Below are 16,152 nucleotides of genomic sequence, written 5' to 3' on the forward strand. Positions count from 1 at the left end.
TGATCGCATTAATGAGCTTATTGGGATGCAATGTATCCGTAGCTTTGTCATCATCGAAAACTGTGAACAGATTTGTTATTCATTCCAACATTGCCTTGCAAATCTACAGTACCTCGATACCGAACGGAAACGACGGCAGACGCGAATCCGATCCGATCTATTCCTCGACGGTCACCGTTGATCGACTCTACAACTTTTCAACTTCCCCTGACACGCCTTGATTCAGCATCATGCAATATCCATGATATAGCCCACGATGTGGTTGCCGACGCCTTCCGTCGAGAGTATCACCCGGCCGCGACTAGCTGTGGCCGTGGTTTCTGCTGTGGCCGCGCTCTCGGCCGGATACTACGCATATCAGGTCCGGTCGCAAAGTTTCGAGTCTCTGCCCGGTGGTGGCCTACACAGAAGCAACGCAGTACGACGTCAACGCCGGAATCGGAGAAACGAGGATGGCTCAAGTTCCTCATCCGAGGCTCCGGGCGACGAAAACGCCAATATTGATCCAGTCCAGCCCCTCGGCGATGGAGAGACCATAGTTGATGGCGGGGACGAGTGGTGGAACGATCCCACCGGGTTTCCTTCTAATCAACGGACTGGCCACAACATCGTCACCCTTCTCTTTCGCGTTTCAGAGGATAATGCACGCAGAAATGGATGCGTTCACAGAGGCTGCCAATGTAATTCATGTGGCATGGTTCCCATCCGCGGGGTACGTTACCGCTGCGCAAACTGTGTCGACTTTGACCTTTGCGAAACTTGCGAAGCCCAGGGAGTTCACATCAAGACTCATATCTTTTACAAAATCCGAATACCAGCACCGCCGTTCGGCCCGCGACAAATGCAGCAAGTTTGGTACACTGGGGACCCGGACACTTGCAGACGGACTCTGCCCCGCAGTTTAATACCCAAGCTGTCACAAGATACAGGATTCGAACGGCCAGAGTTAGAGGCTTTCTGGGAACAATGGACTTTTATGGCCAACTCGGAATGGAGAGATGACCCTGATGAGCTGTGTGTCGCAATGGATCGGAAGACATTCGAGCGGTGTCTTGTTCCTACAGGAGGCTCCCGTCATGCAGCACCAAATCTGATCCACGATCGAATGTTCTCTTTTTACGACTCCAACAACGATGACTTGATTGGCTTCACAGAATTTCTCCATGGATTATCATACCGAAAGCGAAAGGATAAACTGCGAAAGATATTCTCTGGCTACGATCTGGATAGCGATGGATATGTTGATCGCAAAGATTTTTTGCGCATGTTCCGTGCCTATTATGTTCTATACAAGCAGATGCACAAAGATATTTTAGACGGCCTGCAGGATCAGCTACTCGCCAGCAGCGAAGCTCAACAGCTCGTTACCAGCCGTCAACCACTGAGCAGTCTATTTGGACGTGAGGGTCGAGTTCCTCCCGGTGAAGGACAGTTTCGGCACGAGGGCAAGACATATCAACGAGATGGTAGTGTGGATATTTCCGATGGGCACGAACACGTTGTTGCGCCAGATCGCGGGGACACAGCAGCTCGTGGCGATATTCTAACAAACCTGTTTGCTTGTGAAACCGACCATCGGTTTCGGTCCAGGAGGCAGTTTATCACCAGAAACGACACAGATAGCAACTGGAGAACAGTTCGCCGTTTGAGTGGGAGTGAGACCGATCGTACTTATTGGGTTACGCTATTGGAACCGGCATCCACCTTGGAGGAGCTTCCGGGCCTCATAATGGGGACCTTGAATCCTGAGATTGAGGAGCCTACAGATGATGAGGATGAGGAGTTTGATGGTGACAGACCTGCAGATGGCATGAACGGAACCCATGAAGAAGACGATACAGGAGGCCCGTCACGAACGGAAAGTGAGATCAGAGCCGAGACTATTGCCAAGAATCGTAGCAGAGCTCCTAAACTGGACAAACGCAAAAGAGACATGGCACGGAACCAACTACATGAGCGGTGGAAGAGGCGGCAGTTCTATCTCGATGAGGAAGAGGGAGGCCTTGCCCCTGATGACTGGGCAGGCAGTGAAGATATTCTGATGGATCTTCGCCAGATGGATGAGGCCTCTAGTGACGACGAAGAAGACGACTCGGCAACGACACCGACTAGTTCAAAGGTCAGATTCGCCAACGGAAATCTCACCGATGACGAGGATCATGATAAAACGACGTCTCCTAGCAGTGCTTCTGAGCACGTGCCGCGATGGAGAATACCGCACGCTGAGCGAGATGCTGGCAAGGAGATTCTTTACCAGGTCACTCAGCAAGCATTTAATGAGTTGCTTGATACCATTTTTAAGCCAGCCGAGGACCTTGCTGTGCAAGCAGCTGAAACCAAAGAACAACGGGTAAAGTACAAGGACGTACTAGACACCATCGAGCTTGGTGACGATGATAAGTCTAAGCCCACGAGTCGGGGTGATTCCAAGGTTAGATCCGCCACTGACAAGACCCTTGAGGAGCTCTTGTCCGAAACTGGATATACTATTGCTTTGCCAGAGGGACGAAATGCCATCGAAATTGATACTACGGTTGAAATCATCCACGAGGATGGAACGGCAGAGCCCGTTTCAGGGTCAGAAACTGAGGCAACCATGCCAGTATCCGAAGACGAAGAACAAGATCCCACTCTTCCACAATTCCGGCCCAACTCACTCGAAGATGCACCTACCTCTCCGGCTTACGTATTCTACCCCATCACGCAGCCTTTACCAGACACGTCCGAGGACGACGTAACCAGAGAAGAGGATGACATCGATAGCCCTCCCACGTCAGACATGCTGCGACACTGGAAACGCCTCAGTCTTGCTGAGGCCCAGGCGATCAAAAGAGGGGGGTGGGGTAAACTAAGCTTTGACGAGTTTGAGGCAATCTATAAGAGCCAGGAGCACCAGGGCAACAGACTCGATTATCTCGGAAGCTGGATAGACTTTTGTATTCCCTAGACACAGCGTGGAAACCGCTTTCGAACACCTCCTGATAGGGCTTCATAATGAATGTGTACTTGGGTTGGTGTTTATCCTTTTACATTCGGGTAGTTCGGGGAGTTTCTGCATCGCGACTGAGAGCTTTCATGTAGAATAGCGAAACAAAGGAATTGGCACATATCTAGCCTAGGACAGCGTGCATATGATAGCAGGTAGGCAAAATATTAGTTAGCTACCACGATGCCTGATATTGTATGACTGCTCTTTTGCAGCAGATACATCATTTACAAAATTACACAGCGAAATCACATACACACAACAGATAAAGTATGATTATTAGCAATCGAGTTCGTATTAAATCAACGCTGAAGTACTACTCGTATATGTTTGCTCAACTCGAGCCCCCTATTCCACACACACAAACACCCCCCCATGACCAGCATGCCCCCATCGATCAATCATCTCTCACAGCCTCTTCTCAAACCTGCTGCTGAGTAGAATCAACACCGTCGAAGCCAAGTAGGGCGTTCCATGTGTCAGCGGTGCTTTGATCCCGTGTTCCCAAAGCCTCAATCTGAGCCTGAGCATCCTCACAAGCAGCCACAGCATCGGCACTAGCGTCGCACACGTTGGTGAGCTGGTCACAGATACGGTTGGTAATGATGTTGGGGTTGAGAGCCTCCTGCTGGCCTTCAGCAATGAGGGGATCCTGGGGAATGAAGGTGAACTCGTCAGCTGGGCGACCGTTGAGGCCACCAACGCGAGCCATTGTAGGCTGGCAGACACCGAAGTCGAGAGCACCAGCGTTGCCGCCAGCATTACCTCCAGCGTTGCCGCCGTTACCAGCACCATTTCCAGCATTGTTGTTGTTGCCATTGTTTCCGCCCTGGTTGTTCTGGTTTCCATTTCCGTTGTTGTTGTTGTTTCCGTTATTACCGTTGTTGGCATTGCCATTGTTGTTGTTACCGTTGTTTCCGTTATTGTTGTTATCATCCTCTTCGCAATCCTCATCGTCATTTGTGTTGTTTCCATCCTGGGCGTTATCCGAGCCATTGTTGCCCTGCTGGCCATCAGCGGGAGCAGTGCCGTTATTGGCAGCTCCTCCATTACCAGCACCAGCACCAGCACCACCAGCTGCAGCACCGTCCTGGCCATCAAGCTCGACTTGGTCGCCATTAGCACCAACGGCTGTGAATGTGCTGAATCCCTGAGCAATCATCACCTCAGCCTGTGATAAGCCAGCAGCATCGAAAGGAGTTGTGACTGAGGTTGCCGAGTTGGCATTCTCAGTGGCTGCACCGTCAACAGCGGGATCAACGAGAGGGACAATGCCGCGAAGGGCAGCAGTGGCTGGTAGGCTGGGATCAGCGCAGACGAAAGGTCTGTCAACAGCCGAAGGGTTGAAGTTGGTCTCAGCTGCAACAAGACCAATAGCTGCATCGAGAACTTGCTGGTCAGTTCCCAACTCGGTGATCATCTGATCGGCGATAGTAAGCTGGAGGATGTTAGTTGATGTAATTTCCAGACAACTCAATACATCATACCTTGTCACAAGGACTAGCAGCTGCGAGCAAAGCGCTAGGGATGCTGCCAGCAATAGTGGCAGCGACACCAGGGCCACCGAATCCAGCATCACCGAGTGCCTGGACGGCAGCAACAGGCTCTTGCTCTTGGCCGAATCGGGCCTCGGCGTAGGCCAGGAGAGCGGCAAGGATAATAGACTTTGAGAAAGCCATGATGAATGTTGTATGGATTAAGTGATAGTGACAAGTTGGAAGGTTTACAAAGAGTATCAAAGCAACCAACCAGCGGTGCAAAAAGAAGGTATTGAACTTGAAGGAGTGGTCGAAGCGAATGCGTTCACAGAACAGCAGAAAGAAGCAAAGGAGAAGGGAAGGAGAAGAGGCTTGTGTGAGTGATGATGATGATCAAAGGGAAACTCTAACTCTGGATGACAGATCGTCTCACTTATATAGATGTTTCTCTCAACATTATCGAGTAGTTAAATTTGAATAAGCTTGAATCAATGCAACTTGGTAACCATCCTGAACCTCGTTACGGCGATCATACATGACCTGCTACGATATTGTTTGACGAAACCATATCAGTAAGCGCCGTTTCCAACTTGAGGTTCTCCCCAGGGTTGGCGTCTCGTTGTTTAGTGTTGCTGGTGAAGAATAGAGTCTAGACTATAGGTGCTTAACTGGATAGCCTATAGTTTCCAAGCGTCTTGGCCATGGCCAAGTGACAGGCATGTGTCGCAAAAAGTCTCCTCCGCGATTCAGAGGCATCGCAGGTCTCGGATACGGACATCCCGAGTCCTTTGGCGCATTAGATAGTATCCATCAGGTAGTAAATAGTTGAATGGGAGGCTGCCATGGAAATTGATTCAAGACTGAGATAGAGCCTCACAAAGTGAGTAACTGGTAATTAGTAATTGGTAGAATCGTTGAATTGTGTTGGTGTTGATAAACTCCCAACGCGCAAAAGTACCACCCACAAAGGACTGGAGAGTACTGCAACACAGCTGTCTGGTCAAGCTGTCAAGCTAACATTTTTTTCAGTCATTCAACACAATTCCGGTTGGAAATTGCCTAGTTGATACCATCGTCATGCAAAAACTGCGACCGGCACGGGTGGTTGCCGTGATTTTGGGGTTTCGGTTGAGGCTCGCTTGAGCATCCTTGTAAATAGTTCAGCCAAAATGTGTTGTAGATGTGAAACGCTGCCGAAACCACCCACGCCGTTCAACTTTGTTCACCAGAAACAACACGTGCAAGGCCCAGAAATGTCTGTGTCAAGCGCCGCCAGTCTGGGACGATGTTTGTGTTTATCGTGAGCTTTGATCATTGCTTTTGAAGCTTAGCTGCTCCATGTATCATAGAGAAGTGGCAACGTAAGCCCAACGAGCCTACATTGAAGGATCAGCAGGATATGAAATCATTATTCAAGTGTCGCTTTATTCTCTTCTGGCCATATCAAGAATTCCTCGATAGACCATGGACTGCCACTGCCACTGAGAGTTGTTGATGGTGTTTCTGTAGTTGCATACCCTGAGCCAACCACAGACTCATCCCAAGAAGCAAAGTCAAGGTCTTCTTGGCCCAGAGTTTCGAAGTCCAGTTTGTCTATCCAACTTGTTTCTCCATTTTCCAGCAAGCTCTGGACACCTTGACCTTGTCTTTGTTTTCTCAGATACTCTGTTGGTGTCACACCAACACATTTCTTAAACACTCTGTGAAAGTGCCACTTAGACAACCCGGTCTGCCTCGCCATCTGACTGAGGCTCGGCCTGACTTCCGCGTCGCCCTGTTTCTCTGTTTGTTGTTGTACAAACGCCCGGATCTTTCGCACAGCTGTTTCCTCTGGCATGAACCCTGCTACTTCGGGCTTACAGCGTTTGCAAGGGCGGAAACCAGCTTTCTGGGCATCGTAGCCATTGGTGAAGAATGAGACGTTTGCTCGGCGGGGAAGACGGGCTTTGCATATTGGTCGGCAGAATATCTTGGTAGTGCGAACTGCATAGACGAAGAAACCATCTGCATTGGTGTTGCGTGAAATGACTGCATCCCATCGAGATGTTTCGTCTTCAAATAGCGTTACAAAGCTCAAGGCCCGACTAAAATCAAGAGTTGATGGATCCATTCAGAGGTTTGCTGGATGCATGAAAAAGTTTGATGAATAAGTTGAAGTTGAATCATTGATGGTGATCTAGGGTGGCAGAGGAAGTGATGGGACGTAATTAGTGGAGTATTGCTATCAATATGACCAATGAACTAACTGGAAAGCATGACAAACGGTATAATAATTGAAGCTTCGGAGAAGATTGGCATCGTTCTATCCGCTCTTGACACTTCGTTAAGCAGTAATGTTGAAGTTGCTGGATTAGATATACTGATGCAGATCGGTTTGTCTTACTATTTCGTTGTACCGCTCTTACTTTTGTCAACTTCTAGTTTTAGAAGAAACACAAAACACTGGACAACAGAATTCATCATGGCTCCCGCATACACCAAATCTTTGTGGTAAGTTTGGCATAACTAGATACCTCGAATCGAAAATACTATTCAAGTCCTTACCTCTGTGATGATGAACGCAAGCTGATGTGTATGTCTAATGCTTGGAACAAGTAGGCTAGGGTTGAGCTTCGACCTTCAAAGAAAGACATGACAGCCTATCTCGAGTTAAAAAGGGGCCGATCCTAAATTCAGTTCATATCTAGTATAGTAATAGTGGCTATACAAGAGCAAAATGATAGATCAATGTATTGACTACAGTAGATGATCACTGGTGTTCGATAGCAATGTCATCTCCAGCTTGAGAGATGGCTTAGTAGATGTGGTAACAAACACAATGGAGTAATGCTTTGATAGATGCTAAAAACTTCATCAGAACGAAGAGACTAAATTTGTCAAATGATGTGACAGCACGATATGGTGATCAAGATGCTGTTTCATGAGACAGCTTGTCGCTTATTCAACAGGCAATCGATTCGATCTCGCCCGCTTGCGACTTGAACTCTACACACGAACCCTCATCACTCAACGGTATTAGGAACCACGTAATTTAAGGTGCAATTAAATCGGAAAGGGATGAAGGCGTGAGAACCAGGGAGAACAAAGCACCAACAGACTTAACAAAAGATAGGCCATTTTAGAGAGCTGAACCGCCTCCGTGGCCCGATAGACGAGAACCTGACACTACTGATGTCTACATTGAGGATACTGAGTTAACGGAACCAGTTCAAACGATGTATAGATGATGTCGATGAATCCCCGGGATAGAAAGAATTACAAGCTCCAAGAAAGCGTGGAGAAGGGTTAGATCGAGACATTCGATTCTTCAACCAGAATGCACTGTTGATTAACTCTCAAAGGATGTCAACTATGGCCTCTGGACAAACTCACCCGATTTTGCTGATTCGATAGATACTGGAAGTTTCTGGATTGGCACCGTTCTGTGCCAGAAGATAGATCACGAAGAAGGATATGTCGAGATCGGCAGACACAGTCTATGACTCGTAAGGGGAAACGAACGATGGTCTCAAAGGAACATCATCGGGCAAAATGTATTTAACTGACCACACAATGTGGTTGACGTACCTACGAAACAGAAACCGAACCAGCATATGGTGGTAACTTCAGTCATCCAAAGTATTACAGGTTGCGCGCAATCCCGAGATTATGGGCGCAAAAAGTTCTCCCATCAAGTTTGCGAGTCTTCAAGCTCGAGAAGCGGCAAGTTATAGGAGCTTTTAAGACTGCCCAGGGGGGTTCAGGCCCTCCACGGGATCACGAACCAACGTAGCGTATCATTGTTTGTAAATATAGATATATAACTTGGTCATCAAGTCGTCCTAAGACTCGTCAATGATCTGAGTATTCGGGGAGCAGCCAGAGATGTGTAAGGTATAGTTGAGTGAGGACTCGGCCTCTATCATGTGGTAATTTCAGACCATCTTTGTGCCTTATTAGTCGATATTTAGTTGCATAAGGATGACAAGTGCGATCCGCGACTGTAAAAGAGAGGGCTCCAGCATATCAATACCTACAGACTGCTGCTAACAGCAGGGGCTAATCCAAGATACAACAACGCCGACAGAAGAGAGAGCTTCCTTGGCGAGGTCAGAGGGCTCACAAGACAATTGATCCGTTTAATAAAACCGGCTCTGTGGTTTATACGCTTGCTTGCTTCCAAGATATCTTCCATTTGCTCTGGAATGGAGGCCTGTGTTTTTGTGACCATGCCATAGCTCATCTTATCAACAGACGTAGGCTATTCCATCATCGCTTTCATAATCGCCATGACTTCGAAAAGCTATAAAAAGGAAACGAAGACGAATACCCATACTCAGATGACAAACGCTGGCCACCTGCAGAGTATCAAAGACGATAGACTTATCGTGACTCGGACGTCATTCGCTGCCGGGTTTCAAACGTCGAAAAAATCTCAGATAAAGGTGATGAAGAGGGGATATCGCTTGTAGAGTACCTTATATCAGGTGATTGCGATAATAATAATGCTTCGGAGGGCAAGACAACCTCCGACCTGTACATCATGTATCAAAAATAATGAGTCTAAGTGCCTACCAAGTCATACTAGAATTAGGTGAGTCTTGATAAATTTGCTCAAATCTTTTTGTGTTTAGGATATAGAACCCAAGTTTCTTGAAGACCCCTAAGGAGGGTTGGAGGGGTATGTAAGATAACTTGAAACAATACCCATCGATCCGTCTCGGGTTGAAAAGACGGTGGAGGAGACTTCGACAGTGGATCGAGATGTCGATGTTCCAAGAGGTGTAAGTAAACAAGCTAACGCGGGCTGCAAGTGCATAGAGCACTAACGTAAGCGAATGGCTGCATCGACGTTCCAAGAAGCTCTCCTGTTCGTCACCAGTGAGTGAGTGAGTGATGTATCATGCAGCTCGCCACTGAAGTTACTGACTCAAACTGACAATCTCTGAATACAAGTGAGTGAGTGAGTGACAAGGGCAGAGTTTGAGAGAGTCAAATCATCCATCTCAATTGCAGCCCGTGCTTCTGTACCGAGGTTGCATGAGTCCACTGCATGAATTGGCCAATCGATTCCGAGGAAATCATCATCAGCCCAAAGATGCTGGTTCTGAAGCAGCCAGGCTCCATAGCGGGGAATAAGTCAATCAATGAGCAACCTGACAAGGGCCTTGCACTGGCATTACTGGGTACCCAAGGAGTCTAAGTTTAACAGCTTGCTTGATTTGCAGAAGCGTACATGGTGCGCATCTATCTATAAAATCACACGAGAATGACATCTTGAGGTATAAAATTTGGTGACTGTTTGATTTTCTGACTTTTCGCTTCCCACCAAACTTAGCCAATGCGAAAAACTAGGGTTTTACGGGAGCGAGTCGCCACTAGGAAAAGGGGTAATGAACCAAGAGAGATCTACGGTGCAGTCTGACGGTCCTCGCCTCAGATTAGGTAGGGTGCTAGCTAAGGTATGTACTAGGTAAGGTAGCCAGGCTAAAAGCTTAAGGAACCTTGGCTGTCAATAAGAAAGAAAGAACAAGATAAGTCAAGAGAGGGGCAAGACTGAACAATTATACCAGAATGGCTTGTTCTCATTGGTTTATTCTCCGTCTCAACGAAATGGAAAGCTTTGAGCAACGGTGGCTGGCTGGACTGGACTGGACTGGACCCCTTGGTCCCCTGGAGCTAGGGCCATCTAGAATCTCGAAATTTCCTTGGAATGAGTGAGGCCTGGACGCCTGGACGCCTGGACGCCTGGACGGGCCAGCCAGCCCGGCCGGCGACAGGACAGTGGTAACTTGGGTACGTCCCTGTATATATGTAATTAATATTTGTTTGTTTCTACTGGTGGAGGGTGACATCCATCCACCTTATTCTTATTCGGAACGGAACTGCCTAAGTTAAATGGATAGGAACCTAGGTATGGATGTTCTGGCTGATGCAGGGATGAGAAGAGGAACAAGCGCCGGCTGCAGTGAGTGGGTGATGTGCTGAAATATTGTTGATCAAAAGGAGAACCAAGGTGATTGATTCATGGAGGATCTTGTTCTCATGTCACTGCGAGGCAATGCTACAACACTTTTTCTCATGGCTCTACTGAACTCTTGTCTATCCAATTGAGGTCAATTGATTTTTTTTTGGTCCTATTCCACTCTGCAAAATGCTGTTTTTTTTTTTTAGTTTTTGAACAGCAATATACCTCCTCTATCAAACAATCTCAGATCAGATCCAGTGTCAATGCAGTCCAGCTGCATCTCTTGCTCACCGCTTTCGCAGGTGGGGTACTCAGGTTCTCCCTCGCTCAACAGCTCTGCAGCAGGTGGGTACGTACAGTGAAGGTGGACACCCTGGCACTGGCACTGAGGTGGTCTGCCTACTCCCCGTAAATACCCCCGCTATCATGGATGGATGGTAGTGCAGTGCGCTACCTAGCCTACCCCCTACGAGCCTCTCCTCTTAGCCCGGACAGTTCTCAAGTTAATTCTCGGGGGGTTCAAAATTCATCGGGATCCCAATTCTCTGAGGTTCCTTTTAGCTGCCCGATCCTCGAACATTTCTTTTCCTCCTCCTCCCTTTCTCCCCTCCTCTTTCTCCTTCTCCTCCTCCATACTCATTACCTAAAGGCATTGCGTTGCATTCGCTGTTCATTGTGTTCAGTCTTGCTTGTTGAGAACGAAGGCCTTTGGCAAACTCCAACGGCTTTTACTCGACATTTGATTAGCTGCGCGCATCCTCGAAAAAGCGAGCGACAGGGGAATCTTTGCTTAACTTTTTTCTATGATTTGGATCTCGATTGAACCTTGCATCGCTATATCGTTGAACCGAAAGTTTCCTCCCCACATTGCGAGAAAGAAGCCACAGCCCAGCTACATTATCTGATCTGATCTGGCCTCTACCAACTCAATTCCTTGGTTGGAGAGTCTCTTGCTCTCACCCGAATTTACATCTTTTTGTGGCCTCCGACTCCGACCCGCGGACCCCTCCCTCCCTCCCTCCTTCCACCCACAGCAACAGCAGCAGCAGCCAGCCAGCCATAGCTCTACGCCTCCCTACCACGGACCTGGTCTAAAGATAAGACAGAGGACACAGCATCCTCTTACACGACACGAAGCGAAAAGTGCACGAGAATACATCTTTTCCTGTCGCGGGCGCTCAACAATGAGCGACCATCCAGTCATGCAGGTCGAGGACAAGATCGTCCCCGGACCTTCTGTCGCCAGCAACGAGACAGTCGTAGAGGAGACGGCGGTCATTAGACAAGATGTGACTGTCATTACAACAACAGACGAGGCTACAGGCCCCAATTCAGCCTCGAGCAGCACCGCCAATCCCACTTCACCAACCACTACTGCCCCACGACCACGACTCAAGAAGGACAACAGCACGCCCAACATGAACGGGCCACTCTACATGCAGACTGCCGGGAACAAGACAGTGCTTGTCCGCCGACTTAAGCGCAAGGAGGAGAGCACCTGGAAGCATCTCTCGCGCTGGTTTGTCGAGAACCAAATCGGTACGTTACTCTCCAACCTCCTCTTTTTCTTGCCGATCATGGATGGATTGCGAGCCAACGGGCGACGTACATGTCGATGTCGTGGGGGTGTCAACTGCCAAGGGTGTCAAGTCAAAGTCCAGTCTTGTCCCTGGTTAATGACCCTTTGGGAATAGGAGGGTGTCGCACCTCAGCAGCACCCCGCGTGGCACGGCATCCCTACAGTACCATCCCAGGCCTCTAAGGGTCCTTTCCTGCTACGCTACGCTACCTAAACGCCTCGCTCCCATGGCTTGACAGGTTGATCGCCTGCTGGTGTGCGTCTGTGTGTGTGCATTGATTTGGCCATCTTATCTTGTTCTGCCGAACTCAAGCTGACAGCTGGTTTCCATTTTAGGCCTCTCTTTTAACCTCCTCGCTCTCATCTTTCTCGCCCAGACCTTTATCCCCAAAGCTCGAGAACACACACATAAATTCTTCCATCTCAGCTACTACAGCTCTCAGTCCGGCCAGTATCGCATCGGTTACGATGATGCCTATTTCATCACCTTCTGCGTTATTCTCTTCACCGGTCTTCGCGCCGCCACCATGGAATACGTTCTTGCACCCATTGGTCGACTCCAAGGCATCAGCAACCGCAAGAACCTGACTCGATTCAGCGAGCAAGCTTGGCTTATGGTATACTATACTGTCTTCTGGCCGTGGGGCGTGGTAGGTACCATATTACTCAAATATGTGAGAAGCATGCGCTGACGTCGGTATAGTACATTTATTGCACTTCCCCTCACTATATGAGCATGGAGAATCTCTGGACCGACTGGCCCAACCGCGAGCTCGACGGTCTCATGAAGGCCTATCTCCTCTGCCAGTGGGCCTTCTGGCTGCAGCAGATGATTGTTATCAACATTGAGGAGCGCCGTAAAGACCATTGGCAGATGTTTACCCATCACATTGTCACCACCGCTCTTATCTTCGCCTGCTACACTTACCACCACACCCGTGTCGGTAACTTCATCCTAGTTATCATGGATGTTGTTGATCTGTTCCTCCCCGTAAGTTTCCTTACTTTGCTTGTCGGTCGACTTGCTAATTCAGTGCAGCTCGCCAAGTGCCTCAAGTACTGCGGCTTCAAGAAAGTCTGTGATGTCATGTTTGGCCTCTTTGTTGTTTCGTGGTTCATTGCTCGCCACGTTTTATACATTGCGGTCTGCTGGTCCATCTACTCAGACACTCCCCGGATCATGCCCACTGGCTGCTTCAAGGGGAACAATGAGAATATGATTGGTCCCATTGACCCTCCAGTCGGCTGGAAATATCTGGTCGACCCTTTCATCAACCCTGAAGGCCTCGTTTGTTATAATGAGACCATCAAGTGGAGTTTCCTTGCTCCCCTCCTCTTCCTCCAAGTCATTACTATCGGCTGGTTTACCATGATCGTTCGCGTCATTATCAAGGTCCTGAAGGGAGGCGATGCTGAAGATGTCCGAAGTGACGATGAGGGTGGCGAAGAAGAGGAGGAAGAGGAGTTTGTGTACGAAGAGGCACAGCCCTTGGAGGAGGAGGTTGGCGTCGAAGAGCTCGACCTCCGAAACTGGGAGCGACGATCAGGCGTTAAGAAACAAGCTAGCAGCTCAGGAGTGAGCCTCCCTGGCCACAGTGATCGAAAGGAGTTGTTAGGTCGTATTGGCTGCGAGAAGCAGGTCGACTAGATGAGGCCACGTGTTGGGATTCAGTTTAACGGCATTTTTCTCGTTCCGCATCCGAGTGATGCTCGCATTTTTGAACATTTTTTCTGCTTTTGTTTTATGTTTGGGCTTGCATTTATGGGAAGAAGATATCTTGCCCGCTGTCTTGATCACAACGACTGGTAGATGGGAGCTAACGAAAAACAACCGAGGCCAGGAACCTCGTAGGATCTGCATTGGAGAGCTCCGCTAAAGAATAGACGGCCGCAATTAGAGACGACGATTGCTTCTTTGCAAGGAAGACTAAAAAAGTCCTTTTTTGACGATTTCTAAAGGCTTTGGATGGGAACACTTGATCATCTGTCTGCTTGGCTTTTCAAGAGAAGAAAGATAGCCCATTTGCGAATGATACCTCGATTATAACGCTGTCAATGCAATGAATTACTTTAATTGAACCTCTTATGGCTGCACCGCCTTGTTGTCCTCGTCACCTAGTATTTCCTTCGCATAGTCCTTTAACTTGTACTTCTGCACCTTTCCGCTTGGTGTTTTGGGATACTCATCGATCCAGAACACATACTTGGGCACGAGATGCTTGGACAGCTTTGTCGCAACCCACTGTCTTAACCCGTCTCTTGACAAAGTTCCTGGCTCTTCAGTGTTTGCTTTATCAATGGGCGCCTCCTCCGTGTCTTTCATATGATCTAGAGGCGTCCATCCTCGCGCAGGGATAACGAATGCAGCGACTGCCTCGCCATATCGCTCGTCAGGGACTCCCACGACACTGGCTTCTCGTACACCTTCATGCGTTAGAAGGCAGTCTTCCACTTCTAACGGGTGAATATTCTCTCCGCCACGGATAATAAGGTCCTTGATTCGGCCAGTGATCTGCACGTAGCCTTGTTCGTCCATCTCGGCTTCATCACCAGAGTACATCCATATTGTCCCGTCTTCTGGATCTGGTTTACGGACCTCAGCTGTTCGAGCCTCATCCCCGTGGTAGCCCTCCATGACAAGATAGCCGGCCGCAGCAAGCTCGCCTCGTTCCCCGATAGGGAGGGTCTTGCTGTGATCAAGGGGATCGACAATCTTGACGCCTGTGTGCGGCATGACACGGCCTATGGATGAGGTTCGTTTTTCGAAGGGATCCGAGGGGCTGGTCATGCAGCTCACGGGAGCCGTCTCGGTCTGGCCATAGCAGATAACTAGATCCTGGAGACCAAGACGCTCGTATAATGTGTTCATAAGAGAAGGAGGGACGCTGCTGCCAGCAGCAATGCCCTTACGTAGGTGACGAGGTGGTTGTGAGACAACATTGCCTCGATCCAGGGCCTCAAGAACAGCAACGAACATGGTATTCACACCATACAGACCCGTAGCTTCATGATCGACACACATGCGAAGAGTAGCCTCAGGGTCGAACGCAGGGCTGGGGAAAAGGATACCAGCGCCTGTCGTAGCCGTAGCCATGTATCCCAACACACAACCGAAGCAGTGAAATAGGGGGGGAGGGACCACGATACGGTCATCGGCGTGAAGACCCATTCGATGAGCTATCAAAGCACCGTTGTTGAGGATTGCACGATGTGAGAGCATGGCTGCTTTGGGAAGCGAGGTCGTGCCCGATGTGAATTGGATGTTGATGACGTCGCTTGGTTTCAGAGGAGAGTCTGGCTTTACTGTATGAACTGGGCCGTCGATTAGAGATTGGTAGGGAGTAAAGGCCCGGTATGATTTGAGGTCGAATTTGATATCTGGATGGCTCGCCAGGTTGTCCAGCACCACAACGTTACGCAAAGAGGGAACCGTCTCGCTCTGGATCTTGGACGAGGATACGTCCCCCACAATGCTCTGGAGCAAGTGCTGGTTACTTCGGCCTCTTCCTGGCTTGTAAGCCAGATCCGTCACAGCACCGATAATGAGGGTTTCCACGGATAGATGCTTCAGCGCTGCAGCTACTTGCTGCTCGTTGAAGCCTGGGTTCAGCGGCACGAGAATAGCACCAAGTTTGAAGCAGGCGTATGTCAAAGCAGCAAATTCAGGGCCATTGCCGAGAGATACAGCCACGCAGTCTCCCTTTTGCACGCCGAGCGAGGAGAGAGAATGTGCGAGGCTGTTTGATAACGAGTCCAGGGCGTAGTATGTTAGTGTCGACTCATGTGAATTAGGGCCTGGGGAACGAGCGATGACAGCTTCGCGATCTCCGTGGGCTGAAACAACTGAAGCAAAATGTTCTGGGATTGTGCCATTATAAAGAAGAGGCTATGATATGTCAGCAATGCTCTCTGAGTTGATGGGATATTGATGAGGCCGTACCTCTTTGGGGCCCCATCGAATGCTTAGATTGGAGGTAGCGAGTGTTCTCACTTGACATGTTCTGAGGATTGTTCTTAAGGGCAGATGTGTTTTCTTGAAGCTCTGACGTATTACGGTCTGCATTGTGGAAGCTGTGATAAACTCGCCTGATGTAGATGTGGATGTGGAGTTTAAAAGATCTTTGTAGAACAGGGAGAGGCGGGTTCTTGGTTTAATGTACAA

General features: G+C 49.0%; 4 protein-coding genes across 4 annotated transcripts; 2 read left to right on the forward strand and 2 right to left on the reverse strand.

Moving 5' to 3' along the window:
• Positions 1–256: 256 nt before the first annotated feature.
• Positions 257–2,947, forward strand: J7337_003976 (uncharacterized protein; the record flags this gene model as incomplete). Its single annotated transcript, XM_044821682.1, has 1 exon — positions 257–2,947. The coding sequence occupies one exon, from the start codon at positions 257–259 to the stop codon at positions 2,945–2,947; it is 2,691 nt and encodes an 896-aa protein (XP_044683015.1).
• A 460-nt stretch (positions 2,948–3,407) lies between these two features.
• On the reverse strand, positions 3,408–4,665 carry J7337_003977 (uncharacterized protein; the record flags this gene model as incomplete). The annotated part of the gene is made up of 2 exons (XM_044821683.1): positions 3,408–4,424; positions 4,474–4,665. The coding sequence occupies 2 exons, from the start codon at positions 4,663–4,665 to the stop codon at positions 3,408–3,410; spliced, it is 1,209 nt and encodes a 402-aa protein (XP_044683016.1).
• A 6,930-nt stretch (positions 4,666–11,595) lies between these two features.
• On the forward strand, positions 11,596–13,638 carry J7337_003978 (uncharacterized protein; the record flags this gene model as incomplete). The annotated part of the gene is made up of 4 exons (XM_044821684.1): positions 11,596–11,950; positions 12,327–12,640; positions 12,694–12,981; positions 13,030–13,638. 4 exons carry the CDS (start codon positions 11,596–11,598, stop codon positions 13,636–13,638), a joined length of 1,566 nt encoding a protein of 521 aa, XP_044683017.1.
• Positions 13,639–14,073: 435 nt separating this feature from the next.
• On the reverse strand, positions 14,074–16,053 carry J7337_003979 (uncharacterized protein; the record flags this gene model as incomplete). The annotated part of the gene is made up of 2 exons (XM_044821685.1): positions 14,074–15,876; positions 15,931–16,053. 2 exons carry the CDS (start codon positions 16,051–16,053, stop codon positions 14,074–14,076), a joined length of 1,926 nt encoding a protein of 641 aa, XP_044683018.1.
• Positions 16,054–16,152: the final 99 nt, after the last annotated feature.

This window comes from Fusarium musae, chromosome 3 (genome assembly GCF_019915245.1).
Source record: "Fusarium musae strain F31 chromosome 3, whole genome shotgun sequence".
Lineage (NCBI taxonomy): Eukaryota > Fungi > Ascomycota > Sordariomycetes > Hypocreales > Nectriaceae > Fusarium > Fusarium musae.